Below are 16,107 nucleotides of genomic sequence, written 5' to 3'. Positions count from 1 at the left end.
TGTAGTGTTATAGTGAGTTCCAAAATCCAGCACTGTGAGCTCTTTAAATTTATTCTCCCCTCCCCCCCAATTGTGTTGGCTCTTCTGGTTCTTTTGCCTTTCCATATCAATTTTAGAATCTGTTTGTCCATATCTGCAAAAAATCCCTGCTGGGATGTGTATTGAAATCATGTTAAATCTATACATTAATTTGAAGAAAATTGTCATTGTGTTATCACTATATTGAGTCTTTCAACCCATGAACATGGTGTATATCTCTCTATCATTTAGATTTTCTTTGACTTTTTTTTATTAGTGTTGTAACTTCAGTATACAAACCTTGCATATTTTATTAGGCTTATTCCTAAGTATTTCAATTTTTGGAGCCAATTTAAGTGATATATATTATATTTATATATTTATATACCACTTTTTTTCTTTTTTTTTAATTTTTTTTTATGTTTATTTATTTCTGAGACAGAGAGAGACAGAGCATGAGAGGGGGAGGGGCAGAGAGAGAGGGAGACCCAGAATCGGAAGCAGGCTCCAGGTTCCGAGCTGTCAGCACAGAGCCTGACGCGGGGCTCGAACTCACAAACTGTGAGATCATGACCTGAGCCGAAGTAGGTCACTCAACTGACTGGGCCACCCAGGCGCCCCTACCACTTTTTTTTTTTTTTCGAGAGAGTGTGTGAGTAGGGGAGGAGCAGAGGGAGAGATTTGAAAGAGAGTCTTAAGCAGGCTCCATGCCCAGTTGCAAAGCCCAACTCAAGGATCGATCCCATAACCCTGGGATCATGGCATGAGCTGAAATCAAGAGTCAGATGCTCAACCAACTGAGCCACCTAGGTGCCCTTAAGTGGTATATATTTTTTAAATTTCAAATTTCGATTTCCAATTGTTAATTAGTAGTCCATAGAAATATACTGAATTTCTATATGCTGACCTTGTATCATGAGACTTTGCTAAACTTCCTAATTAGTTCTGTGAACTTTTTTGTATATTCCTTGGGGTTTTCAATCTAGACAATCGTGTCGTTTCCAAATGGGGACAACTTGACTTCCTTCTTTGCAATCTGTATATACTTTATTTCTTTTTCTTGACTTATTGCACTGACTGGGACTTCTAGTATGATGCTGAGTAGAAGTGATAAAACTAGACATCACTGCCTTGCTCCTGATCTTAAGAGGAAAGAATTCAACTTTTATTATTGAGTGTGACATTAAGTGTGGGTTTTTGTAGGTGTCCTTCATCTATCAGGTTAAGGAAGTTCTCTTTTATTTCTAGATCGTTGAGAATTTCTTCTTTTTTTAAAAATCATGAATCGATGCTGAATTTTGTCAAATGCCTTTTATCTGCATTAATTAATTAATTAGTTAATGTGTGTTTTGTCTTAATAATATCTTTGATTACAGGGATTGATTTTTGCATATAGAAGCAGCCTTACTTTCTCAAGATAAACCCAATTGGCTATCGTGTATCATTCTTACTATATATTACTGGAATTGATTTGCTAATATTTTGTTGAGGATTTTTGCATTTGTGTTTATGAAAGGTATTGTCTGTAGTTTTATTTGGTTATACAGTGTTTGTCTGGCTTTGATATCAGAGTAATGCTGACCTCATAAAATGAATGAGAAAGTGTTCTTTCCTCTTGAATTTTTTGGGAAAAAAAGGGTAGAATGGGTGCTATTTCTACCCTAAATGTTTGGTAGGCTTTATTTTTCTTAAAAGGGATTGTCAAGTTTCAGGCCCCACAAAATCATTTGGGGCTTCGAGGGTGGGGTGTTCTTTGAAAATACGGTTTCTGAGAATGTCACCAGAAGCAGCATGTGACTGTAGGCCCAGACAGCAAACCTGTTCAGCCTCCTGCCTCTTATAGAAGTCACTTATTTCTGATCCTAGCCAGTTTTAGGCAGAGCTATAGGTAACTCCTAGTGAGGCAACATAGTTTGGGTAAGACCATCTTTGATTTGCCTGAACTATGACTGGCTGTGTGCCTGGGGGGGAATCACCCCACCTCTCTGAGACTCAGATGTGCCAGATGGGAAAGAGAAGGTAACAAAGTATCTTCCCTCAAAGGGCTGGTGAAAAGGTGAGAATATGCTCAGAGAGCTAGAAAGTTCTTCTGGAGGCAGATATGTGGAGCTTTGAACAATTCCATGGTTTACAAAGTAAGAGGAAGAAACAGAGCTGGGATAACCAGCGCGTGCTGGAGGAAGGGCAGGAGGGGAGCACCTCAGGAGGCAGGAATAGCTGCCCTCTGGGCCATCTGGTCTCCCAGGTAGTCTCACACACATTTGAGGCTTCTGCGACGCCCCGAGGGGGCATGTTTGCCTGCATTTATTTACTCAACATATCCTGAGATCCTACTCTAGCCCAGGCATTTGAAAGATGTGGAAACTGAGGCCCAAAGACATTAGGAGATGTTCTCCCCAAGGTAACACAGCCAATGAAAGAACTGGAAGAGAGCCCAGGTGGTCTGCTTTTCCACCGTAGTGAGGGGAACGAGTTGGACTAAGTTCAGAAGGAAAGAGGCAGACGGTCTGTCCCTGATCAGCACGTGGGTGGGAGCTAAGAGCACTGGTCCTGGAACCAGACTGCCGGCTTGACGCCCTGCTCGACCACTTACCCAGCTGGGCAAACTGCAGAACAGAACCTCACTGCTGCAGTTTGCCGTCTGCAAAATGAGGCTCATACTGCATCTACCTCATAAGGTTGTTGTGAGGATTAAACGAATTAAATGAATTCATAGGTACAAAATGCTTAGTACAGTGCCCGGCACATGAGTGTCACACAGACATCGGGTATTATTATTTATGAAGATGCTAGGGCACACTTCAGTTTCTCTGAATCCACTTGGTTAAGAAAGGATAAAGTTGTGAAAACGTTGGCAGAAGCTTGAGGTCCTTGTCTGCCCTCTGCGGTGGTGAATGGCACAAGTTCCGCCTTGGGACGGACTTGCCCAAGGCCATGCAGGTCCTTCAGACTGTAGACCAAATCCGCCCAGCTTTATGAGCCCTCGCTCTATCATGACACACTTCCTCCCTGCTTTTAGACCCAAGCATTTCATGATCTGATGTTCTTGGGAGAGAGATGGCATGACGGGTGCCATCAGATGAAACAAATCCGGGAAGAGAGACTTGGATGTCTTCTATCCTGAGCTAGTGTCCAGGGGATGGTGAGCTTTTGGAACCTGCCGGGAAAGTTGGGGGCGGGGGGTGGCGGGGATGAGGGTTTGGAGGAGCAGCAGCCCTCCTTGTGGAGATTTGGCACATCTGGCCCTGCTCTGGGCCTCGCCTGCGCCACCTGCACCCCAATGCTACTGCATGGAAGGGTGCAGGCCTTAGGAGGCTGCCTGCTGGGAATGAGATCACCTCGCAGAGCAGCGTTTCCCCCGTCGCTTAGGGTCTGGCGCCACCTTGTGGCCATAGGTCAAAGCTGTCTTCGCACAGGGGCTGGAGCCTTAGCAGAGGCAGCTACTTGGACGGCCCCAGAAGTCACCTAGACCCCCTCTGGATTTTACAGGTACCCTCAGTTGCCTCTCGGGGACCCAGAGACTCAAGGACAGAGGAGAAGGGTCCAGGAGCCAGAAGGTGTGGAATAGGTAGAAGGCACTTGATTGGGAAATCCTGAACTGGATTCCGTGACGCAGCTCCCATTACAGGGGGTTGAGGCTGTGTGAGCTGGTGTCTCAGGAGGCATGATTTCCAGATTTGGTTTTGGACTTGATCCTGGTGCACTCTGGGCTGCCAGCATCTGTTTGCTCATCAACATAGTGGGAGAGGCTCTGGTTTTGCCCACTCCCACCCTTGTTTCTTCCCATCCCTTGCGATGTTCTCCCAGAAGAAAATTCAAGGCTGCTTTCTCTGGCAGACATTGTAGCTGAGTCAGCATGTCCTGGGCTCATTGCCTTCCATTTCCATGGGCATGATGGGGCACAGGGGCCTGTGGCTTGGGGAAAATGGAGATGGGGGCACACATCAAGTGCTCTTTTTGCCCTAGCAGGACAGAGCTAGGTGAATCTGAGTGTTGACGTGACCCTGCCCTGGGACTGGAACGCGTAGGCTTGGCTCTGCCATTTAATCATTCCTCCACCTTGTGAGGCTGGGAGAAGCAGAGTCTGTGGTCTGAGTGTACCCCTGAGAGAGTATAAATTTGTGATCTGGTCCCTGTGAGAGGCTCCCTGTGGGAGTCTGTGCCCTATGGATTGTGTGTTACAGCTGCCACATGTGGGTAGAGCTCAGATTTGGGTCATGGAGGCCACATCTGACCTGTGAGACCCAAGGCACCAAGGCTTCACTAGGCACATGGTCATTCTGGGTGCTGTGTGGAGTTTCTAGACTCACAGCCCTGACCTCAGCCAGTGCACCTTTGTCCTCCACTGCTCTGCCTTCCCAGGCCACCATCAGATCCGACCAATTTGACCCTTTCCTCCACCCTTGCTCCTCAACCCCTCCCAGACTACTTGTGACCATATCTCCTTACAGCAAACCCTCCCCTGCCCAAATATATCTTTGCCATGACTTCTTGAAGTTGGTCTTCTCCTTCAGGCCCAAAATTGTGACACTGCTTTCCTCTCCTTCCTCTCTCTTTGTGTTCCCTCTCACATCTCTCTCTTTCTCTCTTTCTGTATTTCTTCTCTGTGTGTATGTGCTTTTCTGTCTCTGTATCTCTCTGTGTCTCTCTGTCTGGCTCTGTGTCTCTGTGCCACTGTCTGTCTCTCTCTGTCTCTCTCTGTCTCTCTCTCTCTCTCTGTCTCCCTGTCTCACTCTCTGTCTCTTTGTCTCTCTCTCAGTGACCCCGTAGCTTTACAACAACGTCCCTGATCTTTTCCAAGCCTCCCGCCTCATCCCTTGATTTTGGGAAAATGACTCATGGGCCATACCACAGATAGTAAGTGCCAGAATCTGTAACAGAACCAGAATTTGATGCTTTACTTCACTTGAGCCTCAGTTTTTCCCATGAGTTAAATGACAATAACCAGACCTGCCTCATGAGGCATGGCACGGACTCCAGCAGATGGCCGGCCTTCCGCACCTGCCCTTCTCACACCGGCCCCACCCCAGCGCCTTCCTGCCTTTGAGTCCTCACCCCCAGGCTTCCCCGCTTTAGTCTTCAGCAGGACTGTTGCTCTGCTCACTGTGGGGAGCGCATCTGGAGGGAAATAAGGTGTCCATCCCAGCTTCCCAGGGTGGGTCTCTTCAGAGATACCATCACCAAAAGGCTCTTAGGAATCTAGAGAGACAGACATAGTATTACTCATCTGGTGTGGGATGGGTGCTCCTTGTTGCCAGCGTGTTTGTTGTAGGTAACACCAATTGTTCAGTGGGGCTGCTTTGTGTCCCAATGCACAGTCTAGGGGACCCTGGAGCCTTTGTTCATTGAGGAGTCCAGTACATGGCTAATGCTCAGGAGGGAGACCCACCATTTTGGAATCAGAGAGGAGCATCACTTTACAGTTTTAAACTATTTTATAAATGCATGCTTTTGCCTCTTTGCTTCTAAAATGTGAGCTTCTGTAACATCGATATAAGGTCTTGAATGCCCCGCTCCTCCCATTGCTCCGGGGAAATTCAGAGCCCCTCTTAGTGACTGGCTTTATGAAGCTCTTCATGAATTTGCTGCACATGTGGGCATGGACTACCTTCACAGTATTGTGACAGTGTTGTCCCACCAGGACGCCTCAGCCTTGCAGGACAGGAGTCCTTCTACAGGACAGTCTTCCTTCTACATCCATAGGCACTGAGGCAATGGTGTGAACAAAACACAAGCTCCCGTGCTCCAGGAGAGACAGAAAAGACACAAGAAAGGAGTGGAGAGAGAGTGGGAGGTGGGGCTGGAGGGGCAGGCAGGGCCCCATGAGCCATGCGAGGCATTTGGATCTAAGCATTCTAAGCATTATGGGAAGCCGTGGGAGGGTTGGAAGAAGCTTGGGGATGACTGATTGCACTTATGATTTTCAAAAAGCACCTTGGCTGCCGTGTGAAGAAAGGGTAGTTCTGGGGCAAGAGTGGACCCCAGGAAACCAGTTAGGGGGCTTCTGCTTCAATTCAGGCAAGAGGGGTGATGGCAGAGACCAGGTTGGGGGTGGTGATGGGGGCAGAGAGAAGGGACTGCCTGGTAGCCCCAAGTAGGCACCTGACAGTGCTTGAAGACAACAGGGACTACGGATTGTGTCAACCATGCTCTCTCGACCCCTATGATGCAAGCTAGTGTTTTAAAGGGCACAGTGATATGCATTCCCAGGGAACAATCAAGGTCACACATGTGCTTCTGTCTGTTGGCCGTGGCCCTTGGTTTATGGTTCATGTTCTTGATCTTAACTGGGCCTGCAAAACCGTGCTTCCTGAACCTCACTCTTGCCCTGGCCCTACTGGCCTCTCTGGCCCGGGCTCAGCCTCAGAGACCGCTGGATGACTTACATGTATCTTTAATCCACCCCTTGACTGTGGTTTAAAGACAGCTTCCTCAAGTTCAGGTATAAGTGAGGCACAGGGGACGCAGGATGCGTGTCCACCACACACATTATCTCCTTGATCTCCCCGCCAGCCCCGTGATGCTATGATTCTTTTCCCCATGTTAGAGAAGGGTAACAAGGACACAGAGTTGGAGTAATTAGTCCAAGATCCCACAATTAACAAATGACAGAGTCCGCATTTGAATCCAGAGCCCATGTCCTCCCCCTACACCCACTTTCTTTGCTGATGGAGCAGGGTCAGTACAGGGTCAGAATGACTGTGTCCTGTGTCACCCCTGGACAAAGGCTCCATTGCAGCTTCTGTGGCTCCCTAGTGTAGAGCTCAAACTTTGGTGTCTGGCAGTCTGGGGCCAGCTCCCATTCGGTTCACCATCCAGCTATGCAGCCTGTACAGGTGTGGTGCAGCGGTTCCCCATGTGTCTTACATAGGAATTACACCTGCGGGTCACCTGGGACCCTGGAACCATGCGGCCAGCCAGCCAGTGGTACTTCGTAGGAGCCTCACAAATGCTAACTCCCTTCCCTTCCTCACCCAGAGAGGGTGCAGGGCTGTGCAGAAGAGGTGAATATCTGCTGGAATGTTCCCCCTGGGGTTTTGAACGTGAGAAAGGTCATGCGTCCTCTGAGCTCACCGATGATGCTTCACTGGCTGGCCCCGGGAGATCATCTGGTCCCACTCTTCCATTCTCATTTTTTTTTTTTTTTTTTTTTTTTTTTGATGAGCAAACCAAGACCAGGAAGGGGAGAACTTGTTTACGACCCCTTCCCTGGCCTGTCCCCCTCCACTCCCAATCCCTTCACTCCAAAGCCTTAGCACCTTGTCTGTGGTCTGGAAAAAACCCTGGTCCAAGCATTTGGAAAACTTCACAGCAAAGGAGGGGACATCGGCACAGGCAAGCCTTGGTTTTGGGGAATGGCATGACCCTTCCGCATTCCCTGCTCCCACCCACGCTCTGTGTGTTCTGCCCTGTTCTCTCGGCAGGTATATCCGCACCATGTACCTGGGGATTCAGAGCCAGCGGCGGAAGGAACACCAGCGACGCTTCTACTGGGCTATGATGTATGAATATGCAGACGTCAACATGTTGCGCCTCCTTGAGACCTTCCTGGAGAGCGCCCCCCAACTGGTGCTACAGCTCTGCATAATGATCCAGAAGAACAGCGCCGAGACGCTGCCCTGTGAGTGTCCCACACCCACCCCCCACGGAAGGCTGGGGGAATGACCTGGACCGGGACAGGGCTCTGCCCTCTGTCTGGGGACCACTTGGTGACTGCCACATGCACACTCAGTGCCTGGCACATCCTATGGGCATTGCCCATCCTGATCCCCGAGTCTCCACCTTGCCCAGGCCCCCATGTGATGCTGACCCAGCCCACACCAAAAGCACATGAGTGGCACAGATGTTCCCCATACACCCATGTGCCAGCTGCCCTACCTGCTCAAGACCTTATGTTCTCATGAACAGAGCAGAGCCAGGGGCTCAAATGTCCCTGGGAGCAGCAGAACAGAGGGCTCTGTGTCTCCCAATCTGGGAGGAGTGCCTCCTTTTCTTTGGTGCTGGCCTGAGCCGAAGTGTTTGCACATACACAGGATGGGGGAGTCAGCCTAAGACTAAATCACAATAGACAACACCAGCGATTTTAGACATTTGTAAGCTATGGTGCTACTGCTTGAAATCAAAGTTTATGTAGCAGCCCCATTTTAAAACATGCTCAAATAGCTCTACTTTAGTTAGATGGGGGTGGGGATCCAGAGCCAGGCGCACCCCACCCACCTCCCTCATGTCCCCTGTGGCCCCAGATGGTCTCCAAGGAGCCCCAGAAGCCCCCAGAGCCCAGTGGGATAGCACTGATATCTGCAGCAGTGGGAAGTCTCTAGGCACCTCCTGGTTGCCTGAGAAGCCCTTCTGAGGTTAGACTTTGTTGGCCAAGGCAACACCAGGTCACCGATGGTCAGACAGACTGCAAGCAGCATGGCTGTGTCTCAGAGCATGTTTCACGGGAACTGGAGCTCCAGTAGGTCTAGGATGAGGAGGGGCTGAAGATCCCATCATGTGCGGGACACTGGAAATGTCTAGTTTGAGGAAGACTTGGGATGCAAGAATCCCAACATTTGAAGGGGAATGAATGGCCATCCTAAAGAGATGGAGGGAGCTATAGGGAGAGTGTTACTGATGCAACATGTGGCAGATATTTCAAACAGCAGGAGCTGTTCAGTGGTGGAAAGAGTGTCTCAGCAGGTAGTGAGTTTCCTGACACTAGGAATATTCAAGCAGAAATGTTGCTGAGAAGACTCAGCCCAGAGGTTCCTGACTCCATACCTTCCCACCTTACACCTTGTGGTCTGTCAAGAGCAGCCAAGCTCTGGCCTTCGTGAAACAGCTTTGCCTCCTGACTTTTTCCAGACTGGCCAGTCCTTGGCAATGTCCAGTTCCCTGGTCACTTGTGTGGAAAAGGAGTTTAATCTTCCAAGGCCAGCCAGAGAACATTGAGCTGTTCAGCTTGTGAACTCATTCCTGACATTTAGAGCCCAAGCACCTAGTTCTGAGCCCAACTGCACTGCCAACAGACGCCCCCAACCCTATGGGAGCTTGGCTCCCTGATGAAGCCTCCTACCCACCCCAAATCAGCATAACCCCAGCTGGAAGTGCCCCCAAGGGAAAGAGGCCTCAGGGCAGATCCCTCTGTCCCACAGAGCACTGGCTGCAGTCTTGTGAATCCCTCACGGAGGCAAGGAGAAGGGGGAATGTGGGAAACTTTGGGGGGCAGTGCCCACTGTTAGGAGGAGGCACCACCCAGCCCCTGGGCATCAGCTGTTTGGAGCCAGGGTCCAGTGGAGTTTGCAGCACCAGTGACGTGTCCTGGAGAAGAGCTGGAAGGAGCTAAATAGACGTCTAGCTCCACTGGGGCATCTGGACACTGAGCAGGAAGCCGTGGTGAGGGAGGCAGGGCTGGTAGTCCGTCTGGCCTGTCCCTTCTCTTTTGGATAGACTCCCATTCATATGCACACACACTGCCACTGGCATCGGAAAAAACTAGGAAACATGGAGACCTTGTCTTCAGGGTGCCAGCGGAGCCAGGCCATCTGCTTAGGCAATGATCTGGTGTGACTGCCCACGCCGAGGCCCCGGGAGCCCCTGCTTCTCTGAACCTTGGAGAAAAGTGTGCATCATTTAGAGAGCGCCATTTGTTTCAGGACCAAGAGAACCACTCAGGGGTTGATTCTGGAAGACCACCAGTGTCGCAGGGTCTGATGTGCACAGCTTTGCTCTGCAAGTCTTGAGGGAGTCCTCATGGAACCCTGATGAGGGGCTGAGGTGCCCAGTGATAGGCACAGTGACTCTGCCTGCTCTCTGGAGCCCCCATACCCAGACTGCCCTCCATCCATGGGCTGTACCTCCCCAGATCAAGGCAGCATGCTCCAGGGGACAGATTTGCTGGGGGACTGGGGAAGGCCTCTTTCTCTCCCATCCGATTCCTCCTTTTTCCAACTCTGTTGCCGAGACCCCAATCTAAACCGTCCTTTGCTGTTTCGGTTGTTCAGATCTCCTTCCAACCCCCAAAATCACCAGGGAAGCAAAGTTATCCTTCTTGAACCCTTTGCCACATCCAGGCACCGCAAATAGATGGGACAGGTGGCAGGGTGATGTAGGGGGTGAGTTCCTGATAGGACATTCGTCCCAGACCAAGATCCTGGTCACCACTTATGCCCTGGTATGATTTTGGACCTTGCCCTTCACCTTATCAAGGCCTCCTTTCCTGTTTGGTGTAATGAAGGAGGTGACAGCACTACCTAATATTTAGGGAGGATGCAATAATGTAATGCATGTGGATCATTTTGTAAACTGTCAAGCTCCAAGGGCACTTAAGGGTGTGTGTTTGTCATTTCCAGAGCCTGGTGGTGAGTGGCGTGGGCAAGATCCTAGGGAGATCTCCACCCCACCCCTTTTGGCTCTGTGGGTCATCTCTGTCCCAGCCTCCTTGCTGAGACTGCCCTTTCTATGATAGCTGCTCATATTATAAACACAGAGAAGCTGAATGTGAAATCCCTGGAGAAGAAACTCAAGGGGCGGTAGATGTTGCTCCCTAAGAACCCTCTTGATGTGGGAGTCCCATGGGGCCAAGTCCGTGAAGGCCAAGGGGCTGCTTAGTTGTGCTGCCATAAGCAGGCACCCTGGGAGAGGAGCTGGAGTGACGAGGGTCAGGCTGCTGTGGGGCTTTTGCCCTAGGGAAGCTGTCCCTGACTTTTTCTCCCACACACCCCTCTTTTAGAGTGAGCAGCTCACTCAGAGGTCAGGCAAGCATTCCCCCACATTTGTTTGGTATGTGGAAAAGGTGTTTCTCCAAACAAGCTTTCGTGGTTAAATACATTTGGGAACTGCTGGGCTAAACAAAGGTCAGTGGCAATCTTTGCTGTTGGAATGTGATTTCCCAAGACAAGGATGGGGTCTGTAGCATTAGCTGGATTGATGGGAAGGAAGGAAACCTGCCCTCACTGAGCACAGACTGCAGGGGGCTTGGCATTTCCCTCTTACTTAACTTGTAGAACATCTGCTCATCACTGGACCATTTTGTTTGGAAATAGATGCCTTCCTTCTTTTTTCCCATTAAAAAGCTGTATGAAATGTACACACATTAAAGAAAGTCTGTTACCCTGGGAGGGACATGGTGACATGGAATCTTCCAGCCATGTGACTGCTTAGAGCATGGCAGCATAGAAAGATGCAGGTGACTCCCATGCTAATATCTGATAGCTGTTTGATCTGTGGAGAGTTACTGAGCCTTTCTGTTCCTGAACTTTCCTGTTTCTTAAATGGGGATAATATTAGTACCTACCACAAAAAGTTGTTATGAGCATTTGATGACACGACCAATATCATGCCAGGTACAACACCTGGCCGTTTTGTTGGTGGTGGGAGAACTTTTATTGTAGATACACTTCCTGAATTGGACTACAAGCTGTACTGGTGGGATCCATGGCTAATTGGCCTTGCTTTGTGGGCTTTGATGACATAGCTGTCCATTTACACTGTTAATACTAGTAAATGGTTAGGAAGACCGCTGCCACTGCCACTTTATTTTTTTAATGTTTATTTTATTGTATTTTGAGAAAGAGAGAGACAGAGAGAGTTGGGGAAGGGCAGAGAAAGAGGGAGAAAGAGAATCCCAGGCAGGCTCCACACTGTCAGCATGGAGCCTAATGCAGGGCTTGAACTCATGAACCGTGAGATCATGACCTGAGTTGAAACCAAGAGTCAGACGCTTAACCAACTGAGTCGCCCAGGTGCCCCACTTTAATATGCCAGTTCTCCACTGATCTTGCCAAATGCCAACCTTTCCCAACCTTTCCCATCTCTCCACCTTGTGGCCCTCACTTATTGCTGGGCTAACCCTGTGGTATTCAGCCTGCAAGATGGATTGTATCCAATTTCCCCAGAAGACCACATTCAAGTGAAAAATATAGTAATAATAAACAATCATACAAATATTATGCTGAAGTTACTTGAGCATCTCAGCAGGGTTTCCTTAAATCTGATGTTTTGAAAGTTTGAGTAAAGATAAAAACAAAGCTTATTCTGATATGTCATCTATATTGGTGGTGACATTGCAGTGTCTGCTGAAAGCTTTGCCAGTATTCTAGGTAGGGCCAGGGTTTGGAAAGCAGTTGGCGGGGCAGGAAAAGTGAGACAGAGTGTCAATACCACCATCCACCACTTACTGCCTTTATGGCCTGGGGCAAATTCATTTCCTACCTGGGCCTCTTGCTCCATAAAATGTGAATAGAAGCTACCTTTGGGGGTGTCGTAAAGGTCTAATGAGCTGCACATACACTCCTACAGCACCTTGCTTGCCATGTGGTGGGCACTTGATATGATCTACCGTTCCACAAAAATGCGTCAGGTCAACTGCGATACTATGTGCTGAGGGGCAGCAGGGAACAGAACCGACACAGACCCTCTCCTCACGAAAGTCTTATTTTTCTGAGCAGACAGAACAAAAACAATGGGACCGATGACACATGTTAAGTGCTTTGAAGCAAACAAACCTGGTGCTGAGACCACAGATAATGTGGTGAGGGGTGGAGAGAGCTTACTTTGGGCAGGAGTGTCAGGGAAAGCCTCTCCAGGGAGCTGATGTTTAGGCTGAGTATAAGCAAAGAGAAGGAGCCACCTGTGGGAAGAACAGAAATAACCTCCCAGGCAGCGGAAAGAGCATATGCAAAGGCCCTGAGTAGGAAAAGCCTGGCTTGTTCCAGCAAGTGAAGGACCCAGCATAGCTGAGGTTGGTGGAGCAGGGGGAGGAAAGTGATATCAGGGGAGGATGGAGAAGTCAGAGGCCTGATCAAGCAGAGTCTGCAGGGCCCCACAAGCAGTTTGGGCTGATACCAAGTATACTAGGAAGGGTTACATAGGAAAGCTGTAGGATTGGACCTGCATTTAAAGAAGATCTCCTTTTCTGCTGTTCAGGGAGGAAGCAAGAGCTGAGCTAAGAGATCCAGGGATGAAGTTATGGGGTAGAGAGCATTTGGGAAATGATACCAAGTGCACGAATTTGAGGGCTGTTCTGGAGATCAAACCAATAAGACTTAGTAGAACTGGTGTAGGCAGTGATAGACAGAAGAGGTGGTGATTTCTCACTGGATATGTAGAGATGGAAGAGACCTTATGGGGGAACAGGTTTGGGGGACTGGATCAAGAATTAGCAGCTCTATCACTTTTCCTTCTGGGTTTTTCTGATCCTTCCATGTAAACATTGGCAGGGGTCAGGGGTGAGCCCCTTGCACCCACATAGCACCTGAGCCTGCCTTTTTTGGTTAAGCACACATGGAGGAGTTATCCTATAAGTAGGGCTCTGCTGACCACTTTTTCCCGGCATCACACCAGCACTCTTTGTCAGGTACCTGCCACAGGCCAGGTGCCGTGTTGGCAATGGGCTTGCAAACACACCTACCCTTCAGGAGTTTATGGTCTGGTGCAGCACATTTCAAATTCTGTGATAGGTGCATATACAGAGGAGGGATATATTGCTGTTCTGGGGGCATGAGAGAGGAGGTAACATTTGGTCTGGATCTCGATGGATGCATAGGAGCTTGCCTGAAAGAGAAGTTTGGGGGCTCTTATGGACAGGGGAACCATAGGCACCAAGAAATGGACACCTGGGAGAGCAAAACGTAGTATGGAGCGAGTGGTCCTGGGCACCTAGAGCATAGGGTATATTGCATCAAGCTGGCGGAGGGTGGGGGGCTGTGGTAGGGTAGTGATGAGGATGATGCTAGCAATGCTGGTTAAGACTTTTGGGGAGCTCCACTGTGTGCCAGAGGCTAGTTTAAGAGGTTTACATGGGTTAACCCATTAAACTCCCATGGCAGTCCAATGAGTGGATACTTTTGATTGCTCCCATTTTATAAGTGATGAAACTGAGGTCCAGAGACTTTAAGTAACAGCACGAGGCAGCCACAAGACTTGTAAACAATAGAGCTGGATCTTTACCTAGGTGGTTGGGCTCTAATGCCTGTGTCCTTAGCAAGGATGGCTGTGTCTGAGTCTTAAAGAGACAGACTTACATGGGTTCTTGGGGAAGCGGTTACCGATACAGGGAGGGAGCATGGGCTGATATGCACTGCGGACCAATCAGCTCCGGCGTGTATGTGTGTGTGCATGCGCACGTGTGTGTTTATGTATCTTAGATGCAATTATACTGACAAGGGCAGAAGATGATGCTTCTGCTTCTTGCCCCCGAAATCTCTGCTCAGAGGTTGGCATTTTGAAAATGTTCTCAATCTTCCAGAGCATTTTGTGTACGCCTTCTCTACTAGGCATGCAGGGCAAAGACTTGCTGTCTCACTATGGAGCTAAGCTTGGCCCGACCAAGGGGTGAGGGAATGGGTCCAAGACCCAAGACCTTCATAGCTCCCCAGACACCTATTAGCGAGAAAGATACACTGGCTTTTCTTTGAGGTTAGTTTCTATTCTGACCCTGGAGACCAGGAGAGCTTGGCCAGACACAAATGGGTGGCATACCCAATTAGAGAGAGATTTACTATTAAAACCCAGTGCCCCCCATGTCTGTATGGTGCATGTTCCTTCTGTCTTCTTAAATCCATCTGGGAACCCTTAGAGAAAATCCCAGGCACCTCCAGATACCCTTTGAGCTATGTGTGTCCCCCTCAACTCTCTAATTTGGCTAGGGGGCAAGACTGGAAGTTCCTGGATGGGACCAGAGGCTCAAGATAGCCACAAGGGCTTAAGCTAGGGCTGGAACTTGAAGGTGGAGCCACCTCTGACCACAGAACAGAGCTAGCTGGCACAGTGCAGAACAGTCCTGCTTGGGGGGCACACACAGGGGGTGCGCTTCTCCTGAGGGCAACGGCTTCTCTCAGAGAGGATCGAAGCAGAGTTGACTTGTTCTCACAGGTGACAATCCACCACACAAAACCTTGCAGGGGTTCCAGGACCCCTGTGAGTGGAGGTCAGGCAAATGCTGGCAGAGGGTACACATAAAGGTATGTCTGGTGTGAAAAGACTTGAATCTCACGACTTCAGTTTCCAAAGGGATTTAGAGCAATGGAATCTTTAGAACTGAAGAGGTTGACTAGGCCATCTAACCCACCATCCTTGTTTAACATATGGAAAGCCGAAGCACAGAGAGGTAAGTAAGCTGCCTGAGGTCACTCAGCAAGGAAGCCTCCCAAAAAAGTCTCCTTTTCTTGCCACACTGGGCCTATGGTTGAGATGGTAGCATGGCATCTATAGGATGTAGTTCAAATACCAAGCCTCACCCAGGTAGTTCTTCCCACCCCGCACCTAACCATCAATAACCATGATATCCCTGCCCAGAGTTATATAAAAACAAGCATCTTTACTAAGACAAGGAAGTATGAGAAAATATATACTAAACCCTGTCTTTAGACACTGGTTTTGTTTTAAACAAATGCTGAGTTCTAAGATCCAATTAGGGCCTTTTCTTTCTGTCTCTTTGGTGTTAACCTCCATAATAGTCTTCTTTCTTAACTTTCCTGCTGGCTTCTCTTACATCAAAACCCGTCTAGTGACTTGTACTTTAGCTTCTCATTTATTTCTTTTTCTAGCAAGAGCCCTGACCGCATCCCAGAGATTCACAAAGGCAAGTGTTCATTCCCGTTTCTCTGCTCCTTTTGAGCTAAACTGTCTGTGCCTTTGTCTGCAGCTGCTAGTTCCCCAAACACTTCCTCCTTTCCTGACTGAGGACGAAATGCATCCCAGAGGAAACTTCTCCAGCATCAATCTCCCTGGTTAGCTTTCCCTTCCTTGTGAGGGACCAAGCCACCTGGTTCGGGCTCTCAGGTGAGGGGAAAGCCCAGAGGGCTGCTTCTTAGCTGTCAGATGGCTTAAACAGCCCTCTCACCTCCTCCCACAATGGGAAATTTCCATGTCCCTCTTCCTGGTAGGTTTCTTTTTACTTATTTGAAAAAAAAATGCTCTTTTTACTTATTTGAAAAAAATGCTCTTTCCAGTCCTATTCATATGGACATTAGCTGTCACTCTCTATGTCTGGGACACAAAAGTTAATTCCTTGATCTTTTAGGATTCTGGTTAAAATTAGGTGAAGCTGCAACCCAAAAAGTGATGGCAATCTGGTTGTGTGGCCCGAAGATGATGGATCTACAC

At 48.9% G+C, this 16,107-nt stretch overlaps 1 protein-coding gene across 1 annotated transcript in view; it reads left to right on the top strand.

The window, feature by feature from the left end:
* XKR6 (XK related 6) overlaps positions 1-16,107 on the top strand; it is a 324,795-nt gene that overhangs the window by 290,123 nt on the left and 18,565 nt on the right. Inside the window, exon 2 of the mRNA XM_045462249.1 lies at positions 7,443-7,639. Within this exon, the coding sequence (XP_045318205.1) occupies positions 7,443-7,639 (197 nt within the window). The remainder of the gene's footprint in view (positions 1-7,442; positions 7,640-16,107) is intronic.

The sequence above is a fragment of the Leopardus geoffroyi genome, chromosome B1 (genome assembly GCF_018350155.1).
Source record: "Leopardus geoffroyi isolate Oge1 chromosome B1, O.geoffroyi_Oge1_pat1.0, whole genome shotgun sequence".
Classification (NCBI taxonomy): domain Eukaryota; kingdom Metazoa; phylum Chordata; class Mammalia; order Carnivora; family Felidae; genus Leopardus; species Leopardus geoffroyi.
Note: the sequence above shows the minus strand (reverse complement) of the source record. Positions and strands in the feature narration are given on the sequence as shown.